Genomic DNA, 23,626 nt, shown 5'->3' with positions numbered 1-23,626 from the left:
AACCCCAAATGGAGTCATAAAAAGTCAACACTGTTGAAAACAACTGAAAAACAAAACACTAATCTCTTACTCATTTTTTCCTTTTAGGCCTCCTGCAGGACAACCAGTGTCTCCATTTACTCTCATTTCATATTTAGCAGTCTTTTAAATATTCTTCCTCAGGGCTAATCCATTGATTAGATACCAAATTGTGTTCATCCTTCCTTTAATGCAGTGTTGTATAGGTGATAGACTCAGGAAGACCTGGGATTTGGACTTATAGTCAAAACATCTGAGTCGAAAACCTATTTTGGACATTTATTAACTATAGTTCTGAGCAAGCCATTTCACTGATTAAAGCCTTAGGTTCCTTGTTTATAAATAATAGTAATAGCATCTACCTCTCTGATTCATTAGTATTTAATGAGATAGTATAAAGTATTCAAAGCATTGTGCAAATGAGAGTTGTCCTTGTTATTATTATCATCTCTGTCCCTTCTTTTTCTGTTCTTACCCCTAATCCATCTGGACCAGGTCTTCTTCAACTCATAGTTTGGTTATTATAAAAACCTTCCAATTGTTTTCCATTCTAGGGATAAGGAGAATAAATAAATGTTAGTTATTATTATTATAAAAAATGCTATTTTCCAATTAAATCATAAAACACATTTTCATCATTAGGTTTGGTACTTTTCTGTTTGGACTCTTTAAGTATATACTTCTACGTGCAACAGTTTTCCATAGAAAATAATATCTATACAAGCCCTGCCCATTTATGTTCATTCCTACTCTGTTTTCCTCCTATTATTTCTCTCTTCCAATGTGTTTTTGCTGCTCTTCACATATTCAGATTCTATCCAACCTTCAGCACCAACTAAGTTGTTCCTTTTTCTGTGAAATCTTTTATAGTAACTGAAGTCCACATTGTCCTCTCTTATCTTAACTCCTGTTGTCAACACTACCCTGAGTGTGCATACTTTAAAATTACCTGAATGAAATAATATAGCTGGATCTGTTGCCTCTGATTTTTAAAGGCATTTTTACCTTCACTCTTCAATAAGGTTGTAAATTCCTTTAGGTTGATATCATATCTCAGTATTGCCTTACCTAGAGGCAGATAGATTACTAGTACAGTATTATATACCAGATGATTGAATACTTATAGGGAAAATAGACTGATATAGTGAATTTCAGATATAGACTAGAGGTTTATACTTTTCACAACTTACAAATGAGTTTAATTAAATAGCAATGTCCTAACTCATTTAAAGTTTAGCCATTTGATAGAGGCACTCTGGGCAGTTCAAATGTGTGGGTTTTTCCCTTTGGAGGATCAATCAGAAATGCAAATAAAAACATCTGAAAAAGATAAACTGGGAAACTAGGATTCCTGTTTTTTTAAAAACTATACCTATATTTTAAAGAACACATGCTTTGATACCTATAATTTTTCTATAGTTAATCAAATGGGGAGAGAAAATGTAAAGGTACAGCCCCTCTACCACCTCCTACCTTCACGCCTTTACAGCAGTGGATGTTATTTTTTTTCCTATGCCAAGGGCCTCAGATCATCTTAATTCTGCATTGTAGAAGTTAGTTCTGTTATTGTGGATAACAAGTATTATGTCAAATTGAATGAGTTTCCCCACTGGATTTTTGTGGGAGGAAATTGATATTTGTGGAAAGGGGGAAGTATCTGAAGTGAATTGGAGTTATCAAATATCTCTGTTCCTAGTTCAGTTAAATATAGAAGAGAAAATAAGATGAAAGGATATGTGAGTGTATTCATTTCTTTACCTCACTCTTCACTTTATGTAGGGATAAGTATACATAAATTCTCATGTGTATATATGATTTAAAAAAACAACTCATTGGAATATTTTCACAAGTGTTGATGAATTGAACTGTTGGGGTTCAAGAAATGTGACAATTCTTTAATTTGAAACCCTTTGGGCATGCAGAGTATCGAACTGCAGAGGAGATAGTGGAGGAAGGTCTAGGATGGGGGCAGAATGTCTTTCATCTTAGCTAGGAAGGAAATCTAGTAACTTCCTTTCTGGAATAAATACCTTGAAGATATCAGTAATTTGAACTCTTCATGGGGACTTTCATTATATTAATGGTGGTATTTTTTTACAGTTTGGCAAAAGTGTACAAAATTTTGAAATTGTGTCACCCCTCCCCTTAGCAGTTCCTGTAATACATTTTTAACACATATCCCTTGTTAGTAGACCTGCCTGTTAAACAGATGGTAGAAAGAACCCTTTTTCTACTGAGTAATTCTCCAGGATGTACCACACACACAAAAACCCCAAACCCTGTGGATTCTGTCTCCTTGCTGTCATGATTCTAACTCAAATCTTCTTTAAAAACAGCATTAGAGACAGGGTGACTAGGGATGATATGGAATCTGCTTTTTAGAATCATTGCTCTTCAGTCTAATCTGGCTCTTGCTTCTAGCATAGTTATATTTGTGTACTCATCTCTTCCCTTTCTTTCTCTTCTTTTCTCTTCTTCTCCTTCCTTTCACTGTCCTCTTTCTCTTCCTCCTTTCCCCTCTATTTCCCTTTCCCCTTGATCCTCTTCCCACTCACTCCTTACCCCTATCTCCTTCCCTCTGACTCCTTTTTTTCACCTTCTTACTTCTGTCTCCTTCCCCAGCTCTAAACTTCACTGATTGGGATTCAGCTGCTTAAGTAACTGTATTTTCTGAAAACAGATTGATCCTTTAAAGGATCATGAGGAGAAAGGATACCTACTATTTTTCCTCAGAGAAGACATGCAGAAAGATTTAAGCTAGCAAAATTCACTGAAGTATAAGCTAATGAAGAAACTTCCTAGTAATTAGGTACTATTAAAAATAGGAAATGATTCCCCCAAATGCTAATGGAATCTATTTCATGAAAGTTCTTTAAGAATAAAATAGATAAAATAGATCTAAGCAGACAGGGAAGGGGTTTCCGTTCATAAAGGCCATAGGACCATCTGAAAGGCTTTATAGCAATTACTGCAGTGGCAGTCGAAAATAACTATGTCATAATGCTAAAGCTAGTGTCTTCAGATGCTGATGAGTGGGCGATGGTGATTTTTTTCCCCCACTGGTTAGAAGATGGCAGATGACTGAAGATAGGTTTCCCATATCTGATCTGAGTCATTGCAAGGCCTACACAGAGCGTCATTTCCAGAGTGATCCATGACTACTTGCACATCTTGATTTGTGTATCATCCACCCACCAAAAAAGCTAGCATAATTTTTTTTTATTTTTCTGTCTTTAGAAAAACAACAGATTTTCATATAAATTGTCATCTAAACTAAACAGTTCCTTTAAAATCAGAATTCAACAGAAGTCACATTTTCAGTTTATATTATACCTACAATTGCCTAAGATTTAAAATGCTTTTGTGTACCTGGTAATTTGAAAGGATTGCTTTTATTTTGAAATTTCTCAGGGATATTTCTTTCTCAAGATATGAGAATAGAACAAATGAGATAGAACAAATGCCTCCAACTTTTAAAATATAAAACTATCAAAATATATTTTCCAGGGTTGTCATAGCTGCCAACTGCCACAAGTTCAGTGGACTTCAGAATGTATCTAGAATGTTAGAATAAATGTTGCTCTTTTCACTTGTGAAACTTTGTTTTTTAGTGCCATTAGTCTTTTTTTGCTTGCTATAGAAGGTTTTGTTTTTTTTTTTTTAAACCATGGATGATTGGCTTGAAGAAATTTGCTATAGAAATTGAAAGAAATTTTTCCTAATAGAATGTTTCTAGCTTTTATCATATGGTGTTTGCTCCAGGGTTTCTTGTATGACATTATTCCATATAAAATGACAAAATCATGAAGATGATTAAGGAATTATCCCTGTTTTACTTTTGGAAAAAATATCTCAACAATGACTTAAAATGTTTTGTTCAAAGTAAATCCCCTCTAGTTATGCTTTTGGAGAGGCTCACTGTTAAATTCATTATATTCAGAGAGTGCTCTACATAGGCATTTTGATGAGAAGATGTGACCACTGATCTCTTAAAGCTTATAATCAGTTAATATCAGGCAGGAATCACATGTAAAATAACTGTTACAAGTCAGAATGTGAAATTGAAAGAAGAGTGAACAAAATTCCCTGTTCAAATCACTTCCAACTGGGACAGATACTTATTGTGGTACTAGAGGAGAGACATATTCTTAAATTGATTGAAAAAATCATAATGATGTACAAAGTGACTATTAGTATTTTGAAAATAGTGTTTATTTAGATTTATATATTCATACAGCTTATCAATATATGGTATAACCTCTGTGGCTAACCAAGATATAGCCTCTCTCCCCTGCCCTTCACCACTATGGTCTTCAGTGCTAATTCTGACAGTCAATGTTGTATTCCTTATTTATATTCCTCATGATTTCCAGTACCTAGCAACTCCTGCCAAGGGAGGATTCTTAATGCCTCTTTAAGTATGCTCATAAACCATATTACAAAGCTTATAGCTTGGAACCTGAGTATTGGCATATGGAATTCTGCAAGCATTTATAACTTGTGGTACATTTTAAAAAAATCATTAAAGCTACACAGACATTGCTTTTGTCATCCAACATTTCCTCTGTTTCTAGTATAGAATGTTAAAGTTGGAAGGGACCTAAGATAGCATGTAGCCCAACCCCTTCGATTTTACAAATCAGGAAATTTAGGTACAGCTATATAGAATCCATCCAGTTTAAATCTCTGGGCAGTGTGCTTTATCACACTGATTATTGAATCTACTTTCTTCATGTTTCTGGCAACTTTCTGAGGTCTTCCACAAGAATATTTCATGGTTGCCATTGTTATTTTCAGCATTGAGTTAGAAATGTTTGTGGAGGCAAGTAATTATATTATTTAGGAACTTGATTTGAGCTTGATTCAGTAAATTGTTTTTGTAGCATTTCTTTCCTCTTGGCTTAGGGTAGTAAAGCAGTTTCTGAGTTCTTCATGGAAAAGCGTTGGAGTGTTGCTACAGGATTGGGGCTAGTTGAACAAATGAGCAATGTTCCATCCTACATGTTATTTCCTTATAATTTCCTGTAAATAAGAAGCATTAGTAATTACAAAGCTTTCTTGGTAGTATGGAGTGTATTCTGTAGTTATTCTTATTAATTTATGAAATTTTAGATTGTCAGCCTGAGAGTTCATATTGGAAGGGTAGTGGCACTTTAAAAAGAAATATAGACATTTGGAGGAGAATGTTTTTTTAAGTGGGAGAATTTGATGAGCTCTACTTTGAACATGTTAAATTTGAGTTATCTAAGGGGCATCTAGTTGGAGATATCCATTAGGTAGTTGATAATGTTTGATTGGAGTAGGTTATAGATCTGGGAGGCTACTGCATAAAAATAATTCAACCCTAGGAAACTGATGGCATCACTTTTTTTAGAAGGCTGAGGATACAGTCTTAGGAGACTAGGCAATATGGGGTGGGACAGAGATCAGTCCAGTGATGGAAATTGAGAAGGGACATACATGTGAACTTGGAGTGAGTGAGAATTGGTGATAGAAAGGTTATGTAGTGGGGAAAGAAGGGAGTGGTCAATAGTATCAAGAGAGGTCAAGAAGGCTCAGAACAGAAAAAAAATCATTGGATTCAGCAATTGAGAGACTGTTAGTATCCGTAGAGAAAGCAGTTTGTTCTGTATTGAGTTTGGACTACAGTTTTCAAGACATTGAAAAATGAGCCACAAATAAAAAAATTGTAGGAAGGAGTGATAACAGCTTTTTCTAAAAGTTTGACTTTGAAAGAGAGAAGAGATAAGAACATTACTTTTGGGGATGGTTGGATCAGTAAATGTAGACCAGTTAATAGCAATGTGTGAATCTCAAGTAATCTTTAAGTGTGAATATTTAATGTGTAACAGTAAGGTCTACCTACATGGGATTTTTTCTTAAGAAGTAACCTTTGAAGGAGATGTTGGTGAGGATGAAATATTTAAATTTCCTTATCATAATATCCACCTTTTAATTTGTAACATATCATGAGTATTTCTTTGAGCCTGTTCTATGGTAAAAAAAAAAAGATTTTGTTTGTGTTAAGATTTTTTTAATCATTCAGTCAACTGAGTTAAAAAATGTTTTTAAGCATTTTGTATGTTCTTATCACTTTGTGATATTTAGCATTAGAAGATAGAACTGTTTTCAGTAATACTTAAAAAGGTCTGGTGCTTTGGCAGTTTTTCATTTAGATTGCCCACATATTAATATGTTTTCCTTTTTTTTTCTCTGATTTTAGGATAAAAACAAGAAACTTCGCCCCCTATATGACATTCCTTATATGTTTGAGGCTCGAGAGTTCCTCCGGAAAAAGCTTATTGGAAAGAAGGTAAGCAATGCATTCCACATATGGAAATTGGTTGTATTTCCTTACTCCTTCATTGGTTTCTTAAAAGTGCCTGTTCTGGGGGGCAGCTGGGTAGCTCAGTGGATTGAGAGCCAGACCTAGAGACAGGAGGTCCTAGGTTCAAATCTAGCCTCAGACACTTCCCAGCTGTGTGACCCTGGGCAAGTCACTTGACCCCCATTGCCTAGCCCTTACCACTCTTCTGCCTTGGAGCCAATACACAGTATTGACTCCAAGACAGAAGGCAAGGGTTTATTAAACAACAAAAATATTTTTTTAAGTGCCTGTTCTACTGTCTCTAAATACCATGGCCAAGTAGAGAAGAAACTTGACAGGTTTATGAGACCTTTTCCAAGGGCTGATTGGCAAAACTAAGAACATTCTCTTCTAGGGTTCAAGTTCAATGCTGGGTTCGGTAATTGCCTACTAACCAGAGCCCTTTTCCCTTTCTTTCATTGACTTTCTTTGCCCAGACACCTCTTTTTAAACTTAATATGTGATATTGCTGGTGACAAATTGCTATTGCATCTGTTCTTGAAAGCCTGATGAAGGCTTTTTTGGGAAGAAGGTAGTTTTTGAATTGTAACGAGGGTTGAGTAAGGGACACCCTTTCCCCCTATCATGTCAGTGAGTTATAAACAAATTCTACAGTCTTTGTTGTAGTTGTACTTTGTGTGGTTAAGCTGAGAAGCCTCGTCATTCTCTGGTGGTTCAGGGAACTTGTGGACTCTTTGAGTTTACAGCAGAATTGTTCTGTGTTCCTTCAGTGTATTTTTTTTGTTTTCTTAGTGTCACCATTTTGATGATCTCATCATCATACTGAATCTCATTTAGTTGGACTACAACTTGGTCTCTGGAGCCTACCCCTAAATAGTGCCTATGGAGTTCTAAGATCTACCTCAGCTCCTTTGTTTATTACCCTAGGATTTTATAAGAGTATGTCTTTGAGCTCTCAGAAAAAAAAAACGTTAATAAGTTAATTATGTGGAAACAGCTAGGTGGCTCAATCAATTGAGAGCCAGGCCTACAGATGGGATGTCTTGGGTTCAGGTCTGACTTCAGACACTTCCTAGCTATGTGACCCTTTGCAAGTCTCTGTATCCCCATTGTGTAGCCCTTACCACTCTTTTGTCTTGTAACCAGTATACAGTATTCTTAGACGGAAGGCATGGTTTAAAAAAAAAATGAGTTAACCAAGTTAATGTCATATTATTTTATTGCACTTGATAGTATACAGAGAGTTCTTTCTTCAAGACAACCCTTTTAAGCTGGTAAAGATTTTATCTCCCCTGCTCCCCCCCTTAACCCCCTTCTTTTTTAAGATGAAGAAATTGAGGGCAAGTGATTTAAAGTCATGTGCAAATAAGCACTAAGAGCCAAGAATCAAACTCCAGTCTTTTGACTTGTGAAATGCTCTTTCTATTATGTCATGCTACCTCTCAATCAATACGAAGATGGTAAGTTATAGAAATAATTACTAGGGATGGTTATATGAAGAATTTCCTGAATCTGACCTAACATTCTAATAAACATGAACTAGATTGCCCAGGAAGGATATATTATTTCGAAAATCTTTAGTAGATAAACTAAACGTCTACTTTGTACAGCTTAGATTTATTGGGGATAAATCAGATGACCTTTCCAGTTCTCTTCACCCTCTTTTTGTTTCATTCCTGAATCTGCTTTTTTTCCCCCTATCCCTTTAATTATGGCCTGTTCATCAGAGTTTAGTAATTTCAGATCAGTTTTCTTTCTATTCCATTGTTTAATTTATTATCATGCACAGCTCCTATGTAGAATGTCATATCACTTGTTCCCTTAGATTTACTTTTCATGTATGTATAAATTATTTGTTGTTATAATGGCCTGAAAAGAGGGGCAGGGGAAACAGAGAAGAGAGACAGAAACAGAGACAGAGACCTACTAACTCACTAACTGGTAGATTATTTTTGCTGAATCTAATACTAGAGCCAGCAAATGAGTATCTAGATAATTTTAACTGTAGTTAGTTCTCATGTTGAACTTTATGAAAGTTGGGGAGGATACCAGTTCTCAACTCTTTCTCCTATCCTAGATCTTTTTTTTTTTTAATTATTTTTTTTTAAGCCCTTGTACTTCGGTATATTGTCTCATAGGTGGAAGATTGGTAAGGGTGGGCAATGGGGGTCAAGTGACTTGCCCAGGGTCACACAGCTGGGAAGTGGCTGAGGCCTGGTTTGAACCTAGGACCTCCTGTCTCTAGGCCTAACTCTCACTTCACTGAGCTACCCAGCTGCCCCCTAGATCTTTTATCTACTAAACATCTCCTCATCAGTACTTGGACTTTAAAACTCAGTGTCTTTCCTCTAACTCTTCTATCTTTATAATGCATCTCATTACATTAATATGAGATCATAGGATCTAGATCGTAAGTATCTGTTGAAAGCAAAAATAGTGCTCAGACAAACATAGCATTTCATCAGAATCAAACCAAAATGGAATAAGAAATGAGAGGCAATTTGTATTATTTGTCTTTAAGCCTCCTCCCTGTTTTCTTCTAGAAATATCCCAAATTCATTTAGATCCTGACTACATAGGCAAGAGAGTCATGATGACAACTATCCAGTAATCTTGGAAACCTGTCCTATGGTTCTACCAGATGCCATATACTTGTTTCTTCTTAACTAGAAAGGATCCTGTTATTGTACCCTTACCTCTAATGCTGGTAATCCAGATTTTACTCCTTGGATTTTTAATGAATTCTTATGACCACAATGGTGGACTTCCTTGGGATATCCTTTTCTTTTAGAGTTTGAAGTTATAGTAGCCTATATATTGGAGTTTACTTGTATTAAGCTCAAATAACTATCTCTCAAGATGATATTTTACAAATGGTGAATGCTTGACCACTTGAGGGGGTTTGGGGGTGGGTTGGGAGAGAATATGATGCAGTTCAGCTCTGCTAGACTATAAAATCCGAGATCCAAGATGCTTTTTCTGCTCTTGCTAACTTTCCACTTGAAACCAGATAGTAACTCTGCTTTCAAAAATATCATTTGTGAGAATAAATACCCTTGTGCTCTTGAGGACCATGCATAGCATCTGATACCTCCAGGGGGAAATGTGGTAAACGGAACATTGCACATTTCTAGTGGTTCCCTTCAGACATCTGCAATTGTTCTACATTGTATGGTGACTGAGAGGTGGGGAGAGAGGGAGAGAGAGCATCTTTATTCATTTTGGATCAGTGTAAATATATTAGGACAAATTGTCAAAGTTTAAAAGAGCTACTTGAAGTAAAACTTTTTAAATTTAATTACCAGAGTATACCCAGTTAAAGTACTTTCTAGTTAGGTATTAAAATGTGATTAAAGGTTACTTAGCTACTTAAAAGCTGAAAAGAGAGAATGCCCTCTTGGATCATGGTACAGGAAGTCCCAAGAGAAATGAGACATGACTTGTCTGGGTGCCCTCATTAATTAGCAATTCTGAAAGGAACCTTCCTCCTGAGGGAAAGGCTACAGTAGCAGAGAGTGAGTATTTCCAATATATGGATTACAGGGCCAGAATAAGGCTTCAGAATAAAAATTGGGGTATATAGTAGAAGAAAAGTCAAAGTTCAGCACTGATAGTAATGAAGAAAGCATTGTGGAGAAAAGAGGAATAATGTGTATTGTGGCTCACTTGTAGATAAATTCGCTTTTCAGAGAAAGTTTTAAAATATATGCAGTGTTAACTTGTGTTCCATTTAGGAGTCTTCTCTCTAAAATTCTTGGTAGGTCCTCATCTGGCCCCTGATTGCTTTCTTCCTATGAAAGGGAATTATAACAATCATTTTAACAATCCATTACATTTGGGGAAGAAATAAAAGATTTGCCTGTGGTATCACATTGATAATTTTACAATTACAATTGGGATAAAAACTAGCTCTGGAGTCCCTATTTTTTATTTCTGTTATCCAGAATAGTGGCCGGTGCTTCATTATTCAATTTCTACAAAATGAAGAGGGTGGTGTGTGTGTGTGTGTGTGTGTGTGTGTGTGTGTGTGTGTGTGTGTATACGCATGCACATGCATGTGTATGCTGGAATTGCTTCAGAAGCTGTCCATGTTTCTGTACTGCTTGATGGAGTGTCCTTATCACCCCCTGGTCTGCCATCTGCTCCTTTCACTAGTGGCTTGACTAATAATGTGTAACCTTGGTTCAGAACACTTCTGCAGTTTTCCTCTTTGGAGCTAGCTGTTCTTATTGTGCTAAATGAATGGGGGGGGGGAAGGAAAATCACAAGGATGACTTCCTTTTTTCTTGTTGGTATCCTTTTTAGGCCTATGCCCATAATAAAACCATTAGATTTACAATAATTTTCAAAATAGAGTAGTGGTTTTTCTTGCTATTTGGTTAAAGCAGAAAATAAGTAATCATTTTGGGAAATACAGGAGTCTTGTATCTAGAACTTTGTGTTTTTTGCTAAAGGAAGCTTCTAAACAGTAGTAAAATCCCTCAATGGGATTTTCTTAGCCTTTGTCCAAGTATATGAAATAGGGTTACAAAAAGACATTTATGCCGATAGTTCTGTGACTTAAAAACACTGAAACATTATAAACCTATGAATGGAAATTGCCATTACCTCTATGGTCTTCCACCAACAAAACAGTTCCATTACCATGGACTCATTGTACAAGAAGAAGCCTTGAGAAAACTTGGTGCTTTTAGGACATCCATGAGTTCAACTCGGGAGAAATGAAACATTTAAAAAAAAAATCAGAAAAGTTCAATCTGACTACTGATTTTGCAGGCCAAATTCCAGTTCTTTACTACATAGTCACTTCAAGGAAACAGGCAAAGGAATAAGCATTTATATAGTACCTACTCCAGGCCAAGCAATATACTAAGCATTTTTATTAGGTATTATCTAATTTGATCCCCCACAGCATTCCTGAGAGGTAGGTGCTAATTATTATCTCTGTTTTACAGTTGAGGAAATTCAGATTAAGCAACTTGACCAGGATGACAGAACTGGAAAGTATCTGAGACTGAATTTGGACTCATATCTTCCTGATTTCAGGCCCAGACTTCTATCTACTGTACCATCAGCTTCCTGAATTGCTCAAATAGAACAGAATGTGTTGCCCTGAATAACCTCTTTTGAATTCCACGTGGTTTTGTATCTTCTTTGAAAAATTCAAATACCTCTGCAAGGGTTAAAGAATGTTAGTAATTCAATTCAGTCTTCTTGCTTTTCTGTGAATGGTGCGCAGTGGCAAGGACAGACAGAAAGCTAAGTTGGCAAGAAAATAGAACTCTGGAAATAAAGGGTAGGTAGATCTAATTAATTTGATTATAGTACTATACAATTTGTCAAATGTAAATGATATGCTCTCTCCCCATTCAATTTCGGGCCCAGGTCATTGGCCATATATAGTATCTATCAAATGTGAATGAGTCCTATGGGCTATCTATCAACTTGGGCAATACATATTCTTTATTCATTTTGATTTTGGTTTTGGATAGTTATAATGAAGACATGAGTACTGGAAGGTCTCCTTTGGAAAATACTACAATACCATTTAGAATGCTTGCAATTTGCACTTACTCATTCATAAACAGTATCTGGAGTTGTTTTTTCTTTTTTTTAATGTATTCTGTGGTTGGAAATGCTCTATGAACATATTCTGTGAACCTTTGACAGACATGCATCTCCACTGTTTTATTCCTCATTTTGTTAATAATCAGGATTGTCCAGCATAATTATGCCTTTTAGAGTTATCTCTCAGTAATAGATGCACATAATAGGTGTTTAATAAATATTTATTGAATTAAAATGATAAATTTCTTGTCTTAGAACAGTCCAGGAGATCCATTAGTGAGAGTAACATTTTTTTTCTCAGTCAACAAGAGCTAAGAGGGGAAATTATTTTCTTGCTGAGCTTTATTTCCATTTCTACCTTTCTTTCTTTCCTGGTTCTCTCCTGAGAACAGAGCTCCCAATTATCTCTTTTGCAGCCTTTCTCTTGGATCAATCTGTTAAGTACCAAGCTCCCTGGTGGTGGTCAGCTGGTTTTACTAGTTCTTAAACTATCTTTGATGTATTTAGGTTAAAAAAAATTTTCCCTTGTCATCTCTACTTTTTATTTCAGATCTAATTGATTGAGTTAGGATGATTGTAAATGAAAAAGCATTTTACATTAGTGATCAAAACAGGCCCCAGAGGTTGTGAATACATTATGATTTCAATTGACAGATTTCTGTGAGGCTCCTTTTCCTTGTGTTCTCAGCCCTACTGATACCATCAATCTTGGCTATAAATTTCTTTCATAAACAAATAAAGCAACTCACCAAATCCTGGAATATTTTGAATTGCTAAGTGTCTCAGAGTACATGTGACCGTCTTACATATTTGATTGTGTGGTAGCCCAAACTTCTGTAGCATTTCAAAGTTCTGAGAACCTTTGTTAGGGGCCATAATACTTAGGCTCCTTCTACTGGTAACTTTCTTAGGTTGGAAAATACATCATTATAGTTTTGGAAGCCAGTATCATTCTTGAAATATTTTGCCCTATTAATCTCAGAGCATTTGGAGATAAAAGCTTCTGAGTGGGAACTCAACTTCATAATCTAGTGAATATTTGTGGAATCTGATCCTGCTATGTTTGCTCTCACATTTGGAAGGAGGTTTGACCAGTAAAGTATTCAACTTCAGCTTCTACCTCTGAATTTCTATTGCTGAAGGAGGTCTTATTTTTATCTTTCTGAGTAGAGAAAAAGTCTTTTATTCTTTTCAAGTCTTGAGTGTTGAATTGGATACATTTTTTTTTTATTTTGGGGAAATAGGATTTGGTGCAAAGAAATGAATATCTTTATACCTAAGCTGTGCGAAATCACAATGCCACCTAATGCAGAGTTGGTGAATGTTTTCAAGATTGCATGCCCAAACTGCACCTTCAAGCTACCTGTGAGGCTCCCCCCCCCCCCCCCCCCACACACACACACACACACACACACTTCCCCAGATAGTGGAGAAAGGGCTTGCATTAGGTGGCTGGATAGAAGGGTGGGACATGAAAAAAATGTCCTCAGGCCCTGTGGAGAGGGGGAATGGAGTAGCTCCCTCTGTGCCTCCCTGGAACTCATGCCATGGTTTTGCCAACATAGATCTAGTGTTTTCTTTCTTCTTTTTTTTTTTTTAAGAGATTTTTTTTTTTTTTTTTTTTTTTTTTTAATTTTAAACCCTTAACTACTATGCATTGACTCATAGGTGGAAGAGTGGTAAGGGTGGGCAATGGGGGTCAAGTGACTTGTCCAGGGTCACACAGCTAGGAAGTGTCTGAGGCTAGACTTGGACCTAGGACCTCCCATCTCTAGGCCTGGCTCTTAATCCACTGAGCTACCCAGCTGCCCCGATCTAGTGTTTTCTTAAAAAGTCTGCCTTACTTTCTTCTGAAGAGAGAAAGAGTAAGGGGACAAACATTTATTAAGCACCTACTATTTGTTTAGGCATTGTAGGCAACTAAGGTGATACAATGGTTTAGAGCAATGGTCTGCAACCTTTTTAGCCTTGAGAGCCATAAACACCTGTGGAACTAGGAGGATGGAGGTGGAAGGCTGAAGTGCCTCCTGGGGCACATCCTGGGGCTCTGCCTGGACTGGCTGGTCAGGAGGTGGAGCCAGATATGGCTCTAGAGCCTTATGTTGCCCACCCCTGGATTAGAGCATCACAGCTTGGAGTCAGTAAGGCCCAAGTTCAAATTTGATCTCAGACACTAGCATTGTGACCCTGGGCAAGTCATTTAACCTCGTTTGCCACAGATTTCTCATCTGTAAAATGAAGTGAAGAATAAAATGCAAATAACCCTAGTATTTTTCCTTAAAACACCCTAAATTGGGTCACAGAAAGTGAGAATTCAAGTGATGTGTCAGACACCATGCCAAGGGATTTAATGATTTTTAATCATTTAATAATATTGTTTCATTTGATCCTGAGTAGGATCTAACAAGGTAGATGCTATTATGATAATCCCTACATTACAGTTTAAAAGATAAGAGAATTCAATTGATTCACCAAAACCCCACCCAGTCTTTGGTATTTGCACCTGCAGAATCATTTTTCTGTTGTTTAACTTTTGTCTTCCTTAGCTTGGCATTTGCTAGTGAAAAATTACAGGACTGTAATGTGTTATGTGGTCATCTTGTTCTGTGTTTCTTCCTCTTATCTTTCCACCTACATCTCTGAAACATTGTCCTTGGAGCTGGAACTTTCCATGCTCTTTCTCTGCCAAGTTTGGTTTTTATTTTTGGGGGAGATTTGTGCTGATTCAGTTCAGCTGTGTTTGGGGGTAGGGATAAAGAGTTGCTTTTTTTCCCCCTACAGTAAAAATAACCCTTTTGTACCACAATCCCTATAAAATGTGCTGACTTGCAAATGTTTTAACTTCCCATACCTCTTGGTTTAGTGAGAATATAATTTTTGTAGCCTATGGCTTAGGATATAAACTATTTTCCTTGCATTGTTTCTCGAAAGGAATAATAATTTACAATGATATATTATAAACTATATAGATTTATGTATTATAGACCTTTATAATATTATAAAACCTTATAAAGGATTGCCAAATGATTTCCTTTCAGATATATAGTACAAATAACTATTTTACAGATGAAGAAACTTGAGACTCAGAAAAGTTATGTGAATTATCCATATAATGTGTCACTAGCAAAGAATTATCAGATCCAATTCTCATTTTCCAACACAAAAATTAGTATTATACTCATGAAATATTACCCAATTTGGTAGGAAATTTTAACCTTTTGAATCTATTTTTGATTTGTTTCTAATAAGTATTTTCTTATATAAGGTCCAGTGGTAGGTGCTTTTTATATATTTGCCAGTTCTATTTTCTTGGTTCCCTTTGGGAACAGTGTGACAAGATAAACTTCCTTTACAAATTTATTATGGGAATCATATACCATTCTAAGTCATTAAATTACATTTTTGTTCAATGTTTTCAACATTCATTGGGTGCATATTGTTTCTCTTTGCTTATTATTTTTCACAGGTTTAGGTTGATGATTGATTTTCCTTTTCAATATTCCCTAACTGGGGAGAGTGAAGGGTTGTGGTGATAAAAGGACTACTGTGGTTTGGTTGCAAGAATAAAATTTGTGCCTTTTATGTGGCCACTCTGAGATTATATAGTTCACTCAACTCTTTCCATTTGAGTAATATTTGGGATTATATTGAGTGCACACAGAATTCATTGAGCTCATTATATGAATGCACTCCATACCTGAGAGAAGCCTTTTACTTTTGCCAGAAATATACATTCTTTTTTCTATTTATCTATATCTTAGATTGGCCCCTTTGGTCAGATTCCTGGTGCTGTTCTGGGAAGATTTTTACATGTTTCAAAAATATTATTCCAAAGAATCATCAAATGTGGGATGGAGTGAAGCAGTTTTGAAAACATTTAGTTTAAAAAACCAAACCAATATACTCATAAAACAGAAAAATATGGTCTAATCCCTAGAAGTCTATGCTGGATAGTGTAGATTTAATAGTGAAACACCAAATTCTAGTTACCTCACACCTTTAGCTTTTTTTGAGAGATTTAAATTTTTTTAAGAATGGCAATATAGAAAAAATTTTGTATTCTTCATATACTTGTTTCCTCCATATTCTACCTTGAGTTTGACTTCTCATTATCTCATATTCATACATGCTAAACTCTTCAAAATGAATCTGAGAGTTTCTGAAATTGTGTTTTGTTAAAATAAAGATAGACGAAGGCAAACTTGCAAAAGACTTCGGGGAAAAACATGCAAGAACCTTGTGTAAAGACTGTTTGCAAAGGCAGTCACCTGCATTCCTGGAACCATTTGGGGTCTCATTCCAGAATGAGAGAAGGAGGGAGGAGGACAACGAATCCCAGGGGGCGTTTTTGCCTTGAGACACTGTGAGTGAGGGAAAAGAGGAATATCCGGGGGCGATTTTGATAGGTTACAGGGGTTTTGGCTGAGCTCCAGACTTACCTGAGTAGATCCAGGAATCCAGAGGTTCTTTACCTGATCCCGACCCTCAACCTGATCTTGTTTTAGTGCTGAGACCTGGTTCCTGGAGATTTCATGTGCGTGAGAGAAGTTGCCAGGACAGAATCTGTCTGCCATACCCCGAGTCAGACCACTCTCTGCTTAAGCCTGTTGGCTTCTAGCTAAAACCTTATAATCTGAAGTTGGTTCTCCTTTTTGGACCAACTAGTCAGATTTTAGTTATCTAGAAGGGTTTAGGCAGATAGAGAGAGTAAATAGAGTAGCCGAAGGATGATTCCTGCAGACCAGTATCAGAGTGGGAGGAGCTAGAACCTGGTAGCTTAGGGAACTCCTTTTACCCTGGTCCTCTACCCATCCTGCTATTTATAAAGTAAACAGTTAGATTTTGTGTTAAACTTACAAAGGACTGGTATGGCTGACCCCTGGGCCTACAAAATAGGCTAGAACCACTGTTTTGGGTCATCACTGATCCAAACCTAAATCCACACTAAGGGACCTCTATTTAGTGGGTAACCTCCCCCCAACCCCCATTTCTTTCAGTTTCATATATCTGTCTGTGAGTTGGGGACCTTAGTTGTCTTAAATATTTCCTTTTGCAAATTTTGACCATTTGTGTGATAACTGGTTTCTCTTTTTTTTAAGGCAAATTTTAGATAAAATCTCACGGACTAAAATACTTCAGAGGAAGTCATATCAGAATGGATGGGAGATGTTCAAGAATGAATTCTGAAGACAGAAAAGGATCAGTTTCTTTGAGCTAGAGAAATGAGATTTGTTTGAAGAAACTAATAGGAATGCATAGGGAACTCACCAACCAACTTGAATTTTAAAAAGATGTTCAGAAGAGAGAAGCCAGGCTAGGGAATAGAAAATGGGTATAAGAGCATGGCATGGTTTTGCAAAAATAAATTTGAAGAGTATTATGAGTTGAAGTAGATGAAAGGAAGTTAAGGACTATAATAAAAGATTTTAGCAGAAAAAGGAGGATTAAAGAGGAATAAGAGCTTTTTTTGAGGCCTGATTGGAAATAAAAGAGAGAGCTACATAATCTTACTTTGTTTCTATTTTTCCTGCAAAGAAGATTGGCATTTTCACCAAAAGAGATAGAACAAAAATGGCTAATAAAATGATCATAACCAAAATAGGTAAGGAAATCACTCAAGAGCTATCTACACTTGATGAATTTAAGTCACCTGGCTTAGAGGAGGTATGTCTTTTAGTCTTCACATGTGATGCTGGACCACCATGAGTGATACTGGAAATTGGAACGGTCATGGAAAACAGGAAAGGTGCCAACCACAAATCGAAGGAAGGAATATGTCCCTATTTTTTAAAAAAGGAAGAAGATAGAGACTGTAAACTGGTAGACTGTGTCATTGGTCTGAATCTAATAAGTCTAGTATTTTGAAACTGAAAAATAATTCACAAGTGTAAAATAAAGTATATGTGGTTAGTTAATGTCTATTTTGGAAAAACTTGAGGGTTTCAAGTAGTTTTATGGACTGACATGTTAAGGAAGAATTATTTCTCAGGTAGTCCCAGAGATCTGAACCAGAAATAACTTGTAAAAATTGTAAAGAGGCTTATTTAGGCTTGAGGTCAGAAAAAAAAGCTTCCTAACTGTTACAGCTGTCTAAAAAGCAGAATGGGCTACTTTTGAGACGTGATGTCTGCTCTTTGGAGGTCTGAAAACATAGACTGAACAAACATTTCTCAGGAGTATTATAGTGGTGATTTTTTTTTTTTTTGGTGCATGGAGGTCCCTTCCAACTCTGAAATTCTTTGATTCTCTGGGACAGACATTCCAGAGTGACTATGAGCTATACTTTTGGGTGTTTATCCTTTCACTTCAGTTATCCATTTCATGTGCTTTTGACTCCCGTTCTTGGAAAGTTTCCTTTTTGTTATGTCCACTTTATTCACAGAGGCCCCGGGCAGCTCTTGTCATTTTTCCATGCTATAAAAATTGACAGGACAATATAATATAACAGGTCCTGTGAGAAATCTCCCCTGGCAGGTGCTCTTGATGAGATGTAATCATTTCATTCAAGATTGATGAATTAAGAATAATTAGGAATAATTAGCCTCTGCTTGCTTTCTAGTTATTCATCTTCAGTAATTCTCCACGTACAACTTAGCCGTGTGCCGTTACATGCAGTAATATTCTTCTGTGATCATTGATATCATATGTTTGCTTCTTCTATGAAATATAATAGTAGATTGGGATATAAAGCAGGTGGGAATATTCTCTTTTATAGTTCTGTATACCAGTATTTAATTACTTGGTATCTTGGCTTATTTATATTTATTTATTACAATAGAATAGCTTCTCTACAACTATTTCTTTGTGATGCAATATGAGATCTTGTTAAGGCATAATTTGAATGTGGTCATTGAGGAAGTTACAAATTTAATTAAATTCTCCTACCTTTTGCCTCTTACTATCTCTCCTCTCTACTCCTTATTTGAAAATTTAAAAAAAAAAAAAAGAAGGAAAAACAAATATACTTACTGAATGAAAATATTCCTCCATTAGCCCTTTCCGGAAATGAATGAGTCCATTACCTCTATGAAAAAGTAGAATGCATATTTCATCATCAGGTCATTGGAATTGGGGTTGGTCATTTTATTGATCAGATTTCTTAAGATTTTTTATGTTATTTTCTTTACAAAGTTGTTTTTATTGTGTAAACTGTGACCTGTTTTTTTTTTATTGTTTTTTTTTACATCAGTATGGATGAAATCTTTGCTTCTCAAGGTTCACTCAAATAGTTATATTCATTATTTCTTGTAATTAGCAAAATTCCCTTTATATTGATGTACTATAATTTGTTCAGGAATTCCCCAAATTGTGGGTATCTCCTTCTTTGGCAATTCTTTGCTATAAATAGCTGCTTATTAATATATTTATACTTCTCAATCCTTTCCTTCTTTTTAAATCTCTTTGGGGATATTGATTTTATACATACGAATATCTATGAAGTATAATACCAGAATGTGGAGTATAAAGCAAATGTGAATATTCTCTTCTGTAGTTCTATGTACACAGCCCTAATTATTTGTGTTTTTTTTTACTTGTTCATAATCATATGTTGCAATAGAATGACTTTTCTACAAATCTTTTATTAGTATATAATATGAGAAATTATAAGTGATTAAAGTACATGTTAAAACATAGCACCTGCCCTCAGGGAACCTATAGTCTCATTGCAGTGACAAGGTATTAAAAAAAAAAGGTATAAAAAAGGTTAAAATATAAATAAAATTTAGTAGTCATATCACTAGGTCAAAGTTTAGTGAGTTTTTGTGGGTAACTCCAAATCATTTTCCAGAATGGCCAGAGCACATTTTCACCAATAGAGTGAATAGGATACCTGTTTTCTATAATAGTTATCTTTTCCATTTGCCATTGTTAATCTGATAGGTATGAGATGTAACTTTAAGTGATTATTAATGATCTGGAACTTTTTTCTTATATGGTTAATAGATTGTATTTCTTCCTTTCTTTGAGAACTGCCTGTTGTTGAGATTGAAATTAAAGTAAATTGAGGCACAAAGTTCTGAGTTCATTCAATTTATTAGTAAGTCTGGCAATTGCCAATAAAAACTGTCTCTTGACTCCTCAGTCAGTCAGAAGAACACCAAGTAGGGCTTACTAGCCCTTCATATAGTTTTGGGAAGTACAAGAGAACAAAAATAGGAAGCATCAAACAATATGATTGCTTACAAAGTCTTAAGTAGCATAGATGATGGAAAACAATATGATTTAGATGGAAGCCAGGAAAGCAAGCCTAGCAACAGCTCTAACTTCTGTCTTGTTGCTATGGAAAACTCATTGGTATTGTCTACCTTTATGAATAAAAGTCCAGTCTTCTTGAAGCTTGCTTTGCAGAGAAAATAGATTTTTTGGTGCCCATCTGCATCTTGCAGGGCTTATTAGAGAGATAGCAGATCTCTTTTAATTGTACAAGGGCAATAAGACATGTAGAAACATTATAGTTCTTTGAATTAAGTTGATTTATCGGACAACTTAGCTTGGAGAAGAAAGCTGAACTTCTGCACTTAACTTAGAGACAAAGAAACATGGCTCAGGCAATTATATAGCATATTGGGGGTGATGCAGAATAGATTCAATTACAAAATAGAATCAGAATCAGTTTGATTTTTCTTCTCATCGATATCGTGTACCCCTTATTAGGGAATGACTCTTAATTCTTATAAATTTGAATCAGTTCCTTTTATACTTGGGACTTTAAAGGAGAAAATGCTACCAAGTTTTTTTCCTCAAATTTTATCTTCCAACTTCCCAATTTTAATTGCAATAGTTTGATTTGTACAAAATTTTTTAAAAATGAAATGTTTCATTTATAATGTTATTTATTTTTCCCATTATAGTCTTCTACTCCCCTCTGATATCCATCTTAAGTAACAAAAAAAATTTTTTTACAAGAAAAATAAGCAAATATAATACCCTGAAAATAAATCTAACAGTATATGATATGTTACAAACTCCTGGACCATCTACTTGCAAAGGTCTTGGGGAAGTGATTTCATCATAGCTTTGATGTCAAGCTTCATTTTTGGTATGGAGAAGTTAATTAACTGAAATGGTCACCAGATAATCAAAAAAATTTTTTAATGCAGCAAGCTATAAAAATGATAGAAGCACAAATTGAGCATTAGACCTTTTATCTTTATAGAGAGAATAACATGATGGCAGAAAAGAGGTGTAGTGTATGCTAAGGATTTTATATTGATTTAACATTTGACCAATATAAATTTTAGTATTTTTTTCTCCCAGTGTGAAAAATTTGTCCAATGCAATGATCCTGTTTTGATTTTCCTCCTCAGAATATCCTTTCCTATTCTCTTCCATCTAATCTAGGCCTTTTTTTTTCCTTCCGAAGGTATTTTATTTCCCAGCTACATGTAATAATAATTTTCAGCGTATATTTTCCAAAATTATAAAATCCAAACCATCTCCTCCCCTCCCCACACTGGGAGATGGTAAGCAATTTGATCTGGGTCATACATTTATTATCATGCAAAACACACTTCCATAAGAGCATCCTTATACAAAACCAAACCCAGTACTTGGTATAGTGCATGGCAGATAATAGGCACTTAATATATTTTTATAGATTGATTATATATGGATTAGTTTCTTCTTTTGCATCTATTACTGAGAATCAGACTCATCCCCCTCTGCCAACAACCCTGATTTGACAAGATAAGAATAAATTAACGTATTTTTGCTTGAAATCACCATCTTTAAAACACTACATGCTAGAAATAAAATGTATTTTGACTTAATGCTACTTTACTTTGTTTGAGTTTATTTGCTATCTATAATGCTACATTGTTGTACTCTATCCTCTATTTCCCCCCTACCTCCAAACCCCAAATACCTCAAATAAATTAATCAATTAGTTAGCACAATTTATCATTTCCTCCCAATATAGTGCCAAGTTGCTGTGAAGTCTTATCTCCTTGGATCAGTCAAAATCTTGATGCCTGGTGGCAGAAAATTAGAAAGGCAAAGCATTTCAGTTTCACAAAATCAGTTAAAACCTACTTTTTTCCTCTCTAGATCAAACAATATGTAATAAGTTACTTTTATAGAAATATCTATATTGAGACATGTATTGTCAGAATAATTATATATACATCACAGAATTGTCATGGGCATTGATTATTTGTCCCATGAATTTGTGAGATCTGTGCTATGTCCATACTACTATAACAAGGTTATATAGTGCTATAAAGGTTGAGAAGAAACAGATATGTACTTTGGGAAGCAATCTAACTAAAACAGAAAAAGAGAGCCTGTTCAATTGGCTCAGATGAAAATCCAAATAGTTACTTATGATGCAAACCTGTCATGCCATCTGGAAATCTGTACCAGACTGCTCAGAGAATATAGGAAAGAAGAGGCACTGCATTCTTTGAAATAAGCATAGTTCTAGGGGTTAGGAGTCTTCATAACAAAATATGTAATATGGCATAAAATTAATAGTCTGAATGAATGTCTTCTTTTTGTGGGAAGCAGCATGGGATAGAGGAAAGAACATGTCTCAGGAAGTCATGTAAGTCTACTCAGCTTTGGTTCCTCACTTGTAAAATGGGAATAATAATATATTACCTACCTCATGGTCTTGTAGGGAGAAAAGCTTTTTTTTAAAACTGACTCATAAGTTTAAGAAAATATGGGTTGCTTTTGCTCCTATTGTTGTTGTTATTCTTATCTGTCAATCAGCAAACATTTAAGTGCCTACTATGTATGAGGTATTTTGCAACACACTGGAGCCTTGAAATGAGCCTCAACTAAACCCTTAGTCAATTCTCCATTGGGTTAGCAAAGGTTAACTGTCATCTTTAAGACTGTGCTACCTGACCATGCATTTAGGAGAGCCTGCCAAGTGCCCCTAATACTGGCAGATTCTGTGGTGTCTAGATTAGTTTAGGGAGATCCTCAATAGAATATGTTAATAAAGTGGTTAATTTTTTTTCTCCTTTGAAACCAATGATGCTATCTATATCAGCTTTGCAGGGTGTGTTGTCTATAGGAAAGGTCTGTTTTGCAGGATCTGTTATCTACAGTAAAGAAAAATGTTCTTTTGTATCTTTCAAAACCTTATTATCAGATAACATGGTTTACTAGAAACTGGATTGGACTAAGAAATGGAAGACCAGAGTTCTCTTTTTTAGTGTGCTACTGATTATATGTGTAAACTTGGTCAAGTAACTCTTAGGCTTCTGGGTCTATTTTTCTCATCAATATCAAAAGGGAAATGGAAGTGCTTCCAACAGACCCTTCTAGCTATTAGAGTCATTGACTTATCCTTCTTAGGAATGAACTCTTTGTATTAGTTTGTCATTTAGTAGTTCAAAATATTGGATATATTAATCTCCCCAGTATTGTGTAAGAAATGTAAAATTTTTCTCAACCATGTGATTCCATGAACTGGTCCTCACAAACATTTACATAGTACATTTATCCTCCTAAGGAATTCCCAAGTAGTTTTTTGGTCTTTTTTTAAGGATCTGGCTCCTTGTTCAGCATTTAAAGCTCTTCAGAAACTGACTGCAATTTCTTTCCAGACTGATTTCACTTTATTCCTCCTCATGCACTTGACATTCCACCCAAATGGCCTTACTTAAATTTCCCCCTACATGACCTTTCTTTCTTTCTTTCTTTCTTTCTTTCTTTCTTTCTTTCTTTCTTTCTTTCTTTCTTTCTTTCTTTCTTTCTTTC

At 35.5% G+C, this 23,626-nt stretch overlaps 1 protein-coding gene across 1 annotated transcript in view; it reads left to right on the top strand.

The window, feature by feature from the left end:
• The window catches only part of SND1 (staphylococcal nuclease and tudor domain containing 1), a 524,029-nt gene that overhangs the window by 162,964 nt on the left and 337,439 nt on the right, over nucleotides 1–23,626 (top strand). The window contains exon 11 of the mRNA XM_044679610.1: nucleotides 6,242–6,331. Within this exon, the coding sequence (XP_044535545.1) occupies nucleotides 6,242–6,331 (90 nt within the window). The remainder of the gene's footprint in view (nucleotides 1–6,241; nucleotides 6,332–23,626) is intronic.

The sequence above is a fragment of the Gracilinanus agilis genome, chromosome 5 (genome assembly GCF_016433145.1).
Source record: "Gracilinanus agilis isolate LMUSP501 chromosome 5, AgileGrace, whole genome shotgun sequence".
Lineage (NCBI taxonomy): Eukaryota > Metazoa > Chordata > Mammalia > Didelphimorphia > Didelphidae > Gracilinanus > Gracilinanus agilis.
Note: the sequence above shows the minus strand (reverse complement) of the source record. Positions and strands in the feature narration are given on the sequence as shown.